General features: G+C 47.6%; 1 protein-coding gene across 1 annotated transcript in view; it reads right to left on the minus strand.

Annotated features, from left to right (window-relative positions):
- The window catches only part of SLCO3A1 (solute carrier organic anion transporter family member 3A1), a 154,170-nt gene extending 146,592 nt beyond the window's left edge, over positions 1-7,578 (minus strand). The window contains exon 1 of the mRNA XM_075045058.1: positions 7,247-7,578. Coding sequence (XP_074901159.1) covers positions 7,247-7,414 — 168 coding nt within the window. The 5' untranslated portion in view covers positions 7,415-7,578. The remainder of the gene's footprint in view (positions 1-7,246) is intronic.
- Between the last annotated feature and the right edge of the window lie 2,284 nt (positions 7,579-9,862).

A 9,862-nucleotide genomic window follows, 5' to 3' on the forward strand; every position in this document is an offset into this window, starting at 1 on the left:
TCAGAATAAGGCTGGAAAAGAGAAAGTTGCTAACTGGAGAGCTTAAGAAATCTGATTTTAGTTCTGAGGTCTTTCCTAGATTTGCTAAGTGACGAGGGGCAGATCCAGTCATGCCTGTGCTGTAGGTCTTCACCTCTACTTGATTACAATTGCATCCCCACTTAAAATCTGGGAAAAAGGAATGGTTCCTTTTCTCCATGCTTTGATCCATCCACTCAAACTGAAACATCTTGGATGCAGGGACCATCTCTCTAAACATTACAAAACGCTTCCCATAACAGGGCAGAGCCCTCCCTGCACCGAAGGGAACAAGTGCCAAACACTCCAGGAACTCCCTAAACAGCTTGCTATCGCTATTGATTGTATTGATAGCGTATGAAGCATGGCAGTGTGAACTCTCTACTTAGTGGAGCAGGCAATGCTATTTCCACTGCAATATGTATCTACAAAGAGACAGAGAGTCTAGTGGTTACTCCAAGGTGACCTGGAGACAGGACTCTTGGGGTTCTAGTCCTGGTTTTGCTGCAGAGTTATAATGAAAACTTGTAAATCAACATCAGTGGCCCATTTTTCTATGCAATAGGAAAAATGAATTCTTCTGAAGTTCACTGGAGCACTTAAAGGAGTTACTACACAAAGTATTATCATGTGTTTATTTAAACCTCCTTGGATGACGCTTAAAATATATCACTTCGCAGCTTCATCTGGCGTTGATCAGAAGACAAAGCTACACTAATTCATCCAAGCTGCAACCTCACCCACTAAATAGTATGCCATTGTTTAATCTTGCTACCGTGAAGGAATAACTAGAGACCAAGGAGTGTACAAGTAAGGAAACATTTTAGATTATTATACACAGAGGACAAATTCGTTTTGATGAATTGCAGAATAACTCTTTTGAAGCAATAAATTTACACTGCTGTAGCAGAACAGAAGCCAGCTTTTGGTCCTTTACAATACCCTGAAAGTAAGGGAAAAGAAAGCCCATGCAACCTGGGAGACACCCCTTTCTGGGAAACAGGGAATATCTGCTCTCCCTTGCAGAGAAGGAGAGGGATCGCAGTTCAGCTGAGCCTTCTCTGGGACAGGGCCTACTTTACGATTTAAAGAGTCACGCTGCATAAAGTTACTAAGCAAGAACAACACAGACCTTCAGACCAATGTATTCTCTGATCTAATTCAAGATCCCTTTAAACCTCAGCTGCTTTAATACTGCAGGCCATTAAAACTCAGAGAGCTGGTTGTCACACAGGCACACAGCAAATGCTAAAAGAGATTTTGGAAGCGAAGGCTGGCCAAAAGAAATGAGACATTGGTTTTACGATGGATCATAACATTTCTAACAGGCTGCTCTTTCTTTCAGGGCTTACAAATATCACTTGGCCCTTACAGGGACAAGGAAGAACTGCCAAACTTTCTCCTAAAAATAATAAAAAGAATTAAATACTAAAATCAATTAGTCCACACTCTTACACATCAAGTGCATTTTGCCTTTAAATGCATTTAACCAAGAAGGCATCAAATTGTAAGTTTGGATTTACTCTGCAAATGGCACACAGTATATAATGTAAGAGATAAACATGTTGTTCTCTCTACACCATTTCATATCTTAGTAGTAGATTAAAAAAAAAAAACCAACTGTAAACCAAAGTATAAATGCCAGTTACTCACAAGCCTTCCTGGTACTCAAAAATCCAACCTACACCTGGATCAGAATTTATATAATTTATATAAAGTTTTTATGTTAATGAGTCAATGCCACACTCCCGACCCAAGCCCCACAGGAGTCTGAAGGCATCAGAACACAGAGCTGGATCTGGTTTCTCCTCTACTCTACAGTCAGAGACCCGAAAAACATCAAAAGGCTTCTTAGAGAAGAAATATGAATGTAGTCAAAAGAGCTAGTTTAGAATAACTTTCTGTGCAACTCAGCTGCAAAACAAGACAATATTCTCTAATGGGAAAGGCATACTAGAAACAACTTTCCAGAAATAACATTGCCAGCAAAGATATATTAAGGGAAAATGAACTGTAAGCAATAACCAGCCAATGCTTGGCAATCTTCATCCCTACTAAAACATTTATTTTCACTCCTTGGTTTTTTTTTTTTCCCCTTAAATACCCCAGTGACAAATAAATTATGAGCATTACAGCTAATTTATTACTCAGCACTGCTGAGGATGGAAATAAAAAAAAAAAAAAAAAAAAGACAGCAGTATTTTAAAGCTGATTCTTATTCTAGGAAAATAAATACTTTAATAAAAACAATAATAAATTCAATGGGAGAAAAACTGCTCTTGCAGTTAAGTCACCGGACTGAAGCACCTGAAACTTGGAATGCCCTGCTCTGCCAGACTCTTCTCTGCCCATGCCTAACCCGTTCAGGCTCTGCCACTGTTAACCAAGCAAAAGCTTTATCAATAGCTTCAGCAACAAAATCAAGCTTTTAATCTCTGCCTCAGTTTACCCACCTGCAACATCTCTCCCATCCAGTCTACTCAAATAGTAGACTGCAAATAATAGATTACAAATACTTAGGGGCAAATTCTGTTGTACAACACCAAGCACAACAGAAACCTTTGAAGCACTGCAGTACTCCTACACTAAAATTGTCTTTAATGACATCCTCCACATGGACCTCTCCACTGACTTGAAGGAGGGTTTGACCGGGTCTCTACAACAGGAGACAACTGCTTTCTGTAACAGGAAAATAGTATTGTATTTATCACATTTAACACAGGAGGGGAAGGGGTTGGCACCAAAGCAACTTAAAAATCCAAGAGCCAAATTCTGCTCTTAATCCCTCCATTCCCTGGTGTCCATCTCACAGGACCCCCTATTTCTGTTTATTCCAGCAGGAACCCTTTGATGATTAACTTCTATATTTATCTTTGATACTGACTTTTTTTCCCTGAGTATGGAATTTTTAAATTTTTATTAATATCCCAAACCCCAGTAGCAATAAAACTGAACAGAAGGAGCCTGTCTCAGAGACCACATGCACACGCCCAATCTCACCTGGACTCACAGAGTATGTTTTTTACCGCAGGTATGTTAAGAGGGCTTTTGCAAGCTGCAGTCAAACACTGCTGCACGGGCAAAGCTATAGCCGGGAAGTTAAGCGTGGCTCAAAAGTTTTCATTCAGCAAAACAAGAAACAATTTGGCATTCATTCCCACGCAAACACCAATGCTCCCTCCTTGGGAGGGACCAATTATTTTCCTTTCCATCTCATGCTCAGGCTAGTCATCCTCTATCCCTTGATAAAACACATGAATAGCTGCATTCAAAGCTGCAGCAAACAGAGACATGTCAGTAAAGCTCTCTAAAAACAGCTAGCTGGAGCACACCAAATAACTGTATCTCAACGCGCTTCCCATATGGATGCCCTTTATCTAAAGAAGCCCGTGACTTTGGCAGATGTTGAATGCTTGCAACTAGGTCAGTTTGAACCGGAGCGAGCCGAGGCTAAAGGCTAGGGAGAGAAAATTAAATTGCGCTCCTGCTCCACAAACTGTGGCTGTCAAACCGAGAGCTCTTCGCCTTCTGCTAAAGCAACGATTTCACCACTGGCTAGGCAAAAGATTTGACTGGCAGGTTGATGAAATGCCTCGGCGATAAACCATCAGGAGCACTTAGAACATTATTACCAGTTAAAATATTCCAAAATATGATGCACACAGGAATCCAGGGGTGGGGGGGGAACAGGGAGGGAAGTGTTGCCAAGGTATGTGAATCAGCCTTATCGAAATCCTCATCGCTGCATGGCCGGCATGACTGATCACACTGCTGCATTCGCCTGAAAGGCACAAGGCTCCGGCTGGAAAAACAGAGGTTCCAGCCTTTCCCTCTTGGTGCCATCTGCACCAGCAACGCTCGGCTCTTTAATCCGTGGACCTACGCTGCAGGAGAGCGACCGGGGGTGGGCTTTTAAAAGTTGCTGTGAAAAACCCGAGTAACTTCTGCAGCCGGAATGCCTGCAGACTACAAGCAGTGTTTTCCCCGCTGCCACTGCAGTTGCTGGGAAATTCAAGTTTCCAAAAGCAGGCAGGAGTAATTAGATGAAACCAAATAAATGCATACACAAAACCTTACAAGAATATGCAAATAATAGGGTGTATTCAGCAGCCCCAGAAATTAAGGCAGCAGCGCAGGCTTGCATTTGCATAAACTATGCAGGATATGGCACCAAGTCATTTTGGAACATGTGCATTTTGCAAACAGCAAGCGCAATAATTGACAAATATTTTGGAATGTGACATTGATCAAATGCTCCCTAAAACTTCACATGAAGAACCTCAGAAACACCGTACTAATTAACCAGAGATATCCACTGTTGGCATCCTGAGGTATGTATTTTCACTGCTGAGTTCTGTGGGAAAAGAATTGGACTTTATAGATTTTTATCAGCATTTATTATTTATAAAGCCCTGTTGGCAAGCACAATGTTTTATGAACAAATAAAAGTGAATGATCTTTGCTTCAAAACCACATAATGAATGAATGTATGCTTTGTACATATATTCAAGTGGGCACTACTAGTTTATTGTGCAGCGAACATGGAAAAAAGAAGTTTTTACATCTCTAAAAAGAAATAACAATATGCACTTCTAAATGTAGTGACATGAAAGCCAAGCCCAATCAAAACTGAGCTCTTCACTCACTCCTAAGAAGCCAAGCCCCTGCCTTGTTTTCTTAACAAGCTGAGTTTTTGCCCTCATGGTCTCCCTGGGCAGAGCAAGGCAGACAAAAAACGAGGAAACCAACTTGTCGCCGTATAAGGAGAAAAAAGGTTTCTCTTCCTGAGTTACAAATAACTAGGGAAAGTCACACATGTGGCCAAGCAAAGCAGAAGTATGAATACAGTACTCGCTTACTGCTGACAGGCTAAAATTAGTAGTTTATTCAACTGCCCAGAACTACACACAGTGTCCGTCCTTCGCAGCATCTCCCTATTTGTCTGTCTTTCTGTTTGCTCTCCGCTTTGTCTCCCCCGCTAATTTGTCCCTCAGGGAACAGCCCGGCACGCCACCGCTGAGCCCAACAGCCCCTGCTCATCCCAGGAGCCTGAGTAAATGAATATCCACTCACAGTTACACCTGGGCAACTCTGCAGTGCCTCCAATGATTTCACCCTGAGAACAGCCCTTGGCCCCATGGGACACTCGGTCTGCAAAAACGATTAGGTCCTCCACACTCTCCACCAAGCGCCTTGCCTGCTTCTGCTTTCACTCCCGCATGACACCTGTAAGCGCAGCGCTCCTCCAGATTCACTTTAAGCAGAGGTCTACCCTCCAAGGATAATTCCACATTTGCATCTGTTCATTGCATGAAGAGCTGCATGGTATTTGCAATGACGGCAGACAAATTATACTGGGAACGGAGGAACATTTGCCCAGTGCAGCTGGGCCACTGCTTATGCATGCTGGGGATTGTTGTGAGTTTAGTTTTCTTTTTTTCTTCCCCCCACTAACCAGTTGTCTGTTACTGTTTGTGGATCAGGCTGGCCATGGGGGCATGATGTCATGCTGGCCAGGATACAGTCCTGGAGGATGGCAGAGGGTAGAGGCAGCAGCACCTCAGTCGAGTTAACCCCTCGGAGGAGGGAGGGAGGGAGGAGGCCGGGAATCAGGGCGGCAGAGGTGTTTTCCAGCTGGCGAGGCTGGGGTGCACAAAACGCTCCAAAGGAGCGACAGGGAGTAAGCGTGCTACTCCGGTACAAAGCACGGCATGAGAGTTGGGGAGAACAGGAAAAGAAATGCTGAACTGGTGAGGAGAGAGCAACGCAAAGGAGTTGGAGGAAAATGCCATACTAGGGACTATTACTGCTGCTCCTACGCTCAGACGCTGTAGCAAAGCGTGCCAATATACAGTGCTCTAGCAGATCTATACATTTCCAGCATAGCGGTGCCCGCTGGGTGACATCACCTCAGTGGGCTCTTCCTTGGCCATTACTTTGATGAAGGATTATCCCACACTCATTCATGCTGACAGCTCATTTTGCAAGTAGCTCATCGGAAACAATGTATTTACTTACTAAGGTATTACTCCCATAAAAGAGGCACGTCCCTGTCTGGCTCCCACAAATTAAGCGATATCCACCTATTCTCACATAGGGTGTAGAATTGCTGGATTTATCTCAACAGATGTGATGTAGTTTCCTTTGGAATTAGGAATATGTTCCAAACTAAACTTACATGTTTTATTATATGGAGATGACTGCTAATTTCCAATTCATATTAACAGGGACTATTAACCACGGTTAGTTTAGCCACGTACCTTGAAAAATTATAGATCACGTTCAGTACAAATTTGCATAAGTAGCTTGACACGTGAGAGAGGAGCAGTGCTAAACACACCAAATACAAGTATTCCAAATGCGGAGATCTTACACTTACTGTATAATACATTACGTGTATGGCCTCAAAAAGCCTCAGAGATTATGAATACATTTCTTTTCCATGGAAACTATAATTCTGAAATCCAGCGAGCTATTTTGAGAAATTTAAATCAACTACACACTTACATCTGCTGGAAGGAGAACACTTCATTTTCACAGGCTGCCTCTCTCTGCGTATACTCAAAAGGCACCAGCACAGCCGTATGGACATCTTTCCAACTCTTCTACTACAGTCCTGCCTCTGACACCAGATCTCACTATGCAGATTGAGCGCAGAGCCTTATTTTGACCGTTCTCTACCTAACACCGAGACTTCGGGGGCTGCTGGGCTTAACACGGCTGCCTCGCTTGAAGAGGACACGGAGAAGCAGTGGCGCGGGAGGCACGGAGCAAACGCCCCGTTAGGTGTTCTCGGTATTGATTCGGTATAAGCCGGGCAAGCTGGCATTTGATCCGAGTTACCGGCCGGCTCGGGAACCAGGAGCGGTGACGAGCCAGCCCGCATGCCCGGCCGTGCGCCGCCCGTTCGGGAGGGGGTCCGGGCGCCGGCTGCTGAAGTTGCCGCCGCACAGGCGAGAGGGACGGCAGGAGGGTAACCCCTCCGCGCTGCTGAGTCATTGAAGCCGTGGAACGCCGGGTTGGGGGCAAACCCACCCGCGGCGGGGGGGCTTGCCCGCCGAGCCGCCCCGGCTGCGAGGAAAAACTTCCCCTCCACTTCTGCCGGCGCATCCCCCGCTCCGCGGCTCGCCCCCCGCCCGGCAGCGGCTCGGCTCCGCCGCGCCGGCTCGGCAGGTAACGCGGGGAGGAGGAGGGGGGGGGGGGGCTCCGCGGTCCGGCTCGCACTCACCAGGTAGGCTCCCACCGTGCCCTGGGCCAGCATCAGGGCGCACTCGGACACCAGGAAGAGCTGGATGCTGGAGAAGCAGGAGACCTTCCTCCGCCGCCTCCGCTGCCGCGGCGCGCCGGCCCCCGGGAGCTCGCCGCCGCCGCCCGCCGAGCCCCGCTTCCCCGGCATCCTCCCGGGCACCGCCGCCGCGGGATGGCGGGCCCCGCGGCTGCTCCGCGCCTTCCTCCTCCCTCCTCCTCCTCGGGGTGCCAATCACAGCGGCAGCCCGCGGCGGCTGCCTCTCCGCCCGCGGGCTGCTGCCATGGCCAGCTCGCCACCGCCTCCTCCTCCACCTCCTCCTCCCTCTTCTCTTCTCTCCTCCCCTCGCCCTGCCGCGCTCCCTCTCTCCGCCGGCCCCGCGCAGGCCGGATCCGCGCCCCCGCCGCCGAGGGGCGGGGGAAAGCGCGGGGCTGGGGCTGGGGCTGGCGCCGGCGGAGGCTCCGCGGCGGGCGGGGCGGCCCCGTCCCGGGATACGCGCGGGGCGGCGGGGCCGCCTCTTAGCGCCGCCGGGGGAGGGGGGGGGGCGGCCGCCGCAACACCACCACCCCCCCCACCCCCCCCAAAGCCCGGCTGCCCCCCTCCGGCCGGCTCCTCCCGGTGCGGGGCCGGAGCCCGCAAGCGGAGGAGGTTTCCACGCGGGGCTGGAAGTTTTTTCACGCAGGTTGAGGGCATGATACCCCCAAATGGGCCTGGCCCGCGTCGCCTTCCTGGCACCCCCCCCCCCCGCCCTCAGGCGCCCTAATTTCATTCTCGTGCAAGTGCTCCTTTCTAAAGGGCGAAGGGAGGCCGCATAAAAATTGCACGCTCAGAAAAAGAAGCGGCAGGAGGTGTCGTGCGCGTTGCCGCTGCCACGTGGGCGAGGAGGTTTTGCTTCGTGTCCCTGGCCACGTGCCGTTCCGACGGGGCCTTTTGTTGTCGCTCCCGCCTCGAGTTCTAATTTCAAGAGATACCTTCTTTTAAAAACCGCTGATCGTCACTTCTACTGTTACAGATCGCATTCCTTGTTGGCCTAACAGCAACACCGGATCTGCTTTGCTCTTCAAGCGCGCTTTCCCAGTTCGTTTCTGGGTCCGCACTGGGGGCTGCTGCCTTCTTCCTCATGATGTTAAAATTCCAGTTAAGTGGAGGGTTAGGTACTTAATCCATTTAGTACTGGGATGCCTGTGACCTTTGAGAGGAACAGTTTTCTGGGGAAACAGGTTACATTTTTCAACATTAACTACATGATTTGCACTCTAAGTTCCATTTTCAAAGGTGGTGGAGGCTTCGAAACTCCTGAATACCTAGGAAGATGCCTTTGAAAATGGAACTTAAGAACATTCTAATTTTTCAAGGCATAAGCCAGTCATCACCAGTCACACCAGCAAGTCAAGAGAACTGACATTTTAAATAAGCCCTTTTTTCTGTCAGCACCCTTCTTGAGCTTCTTCCCCCCAAATATCATCGTTGTCTAGGGGCTTTTTATTTTGGCCGCCTTTTATATCAGTACCTTTAAGAAATACGATACTGAAAATTAATATTGAGCAGAGTCTCCACCCAGGTTGATGAGTCTTTACCAAGCCTAGCTGATGCACCTTGTCCCAGCAGAACCGCAGACTATGGCCGGAAAGAATTGCTAGAGACCTGGCACGCTCAGCTGTTGCCCTTTGCTCATCAGCTGCCAACAGCTCCCTCCCATGCTGAACTTTGGCTCGCCACAGCTTCTAAAGCAGGTCTGGGCCATATCAGCAGGTGTCAATAGTCCCATCTGCCCCAGGGACACGGTCTCCAGCACTGATGGCCTGAGGCAGCATTATCAAATAATTAGTGGGGAGAACAGTCTGGTGCTTGTAGCTGAGTGGTCTTAATTTTAATGAGATACATATCAGTCTTTCAGACATTATGCACCTCACAAGATGCACGTTAGAAGCTACCTGAAGCCTCAAATGCCAAGGTTTTTGCATGAGGTCACGAAAAACTGGCTCATCTGTACAGGGTTCTGCCAGTTCATAAGGTGTTTGTTTTCCATCCAGGAAAAGCTGGTTCTTCCACCAAAAGAAAATGAAAAAAAAAAAAAAAGCTCATTTTCTTGAAATCTTTTTAGACTACAAAAGTGCTCATCTCCTTCCTAAGATGTTTATTTAGGGACCTCTGCTATAAAAATTCTGAAGTTGGAAAGCTAGAAAGGTCTCTGTCTCTAGATGGGTAGATTCACAAACTAATTCAATTAGCATGGCTAGACAGATGCTTTGCTCCAGATGGATGCTGTGGTGCGTTATAAACAGGATGGACAATCTAACAGACTTTTCAATAAGTGAAAATAGAGGGGTGTCTCTTAAAACATTTGAACATGTAGAATTATGGCAGGGGAAGTCTTAAAATTCCCTGAACGCCCCACCCCACCCCCCATTTCTGGGGCATGCTGGTCTTTCCAGGCAGCTTTTGCCTGCTCTAGGTTAGGTGCTAAAGGCAGCAAAGCTCTGAATGCTTATATAACTCATCAAGTCTATATCTGGAGACCCAAATAAACTTCTGCACATGCTACCGCAGTTACCAATATTCGAGTCAATGCTTTAAAGCTCTTGAATATATATATAA

The sequence above is a fragment of the Buteo buteo genome, chromosome 13 (assembly GCF_964188355.1).
Source record: "Buteo buteo chromosome 13, bButBut1.hap1.1, whole genome shotgun sequence".
Classification (NCBI taxonomy): Eukaryota; Metazoa; Chordata; class Aves; order Accipitriformes; family Accipitridae; genus Buteo; species Buteo buteo.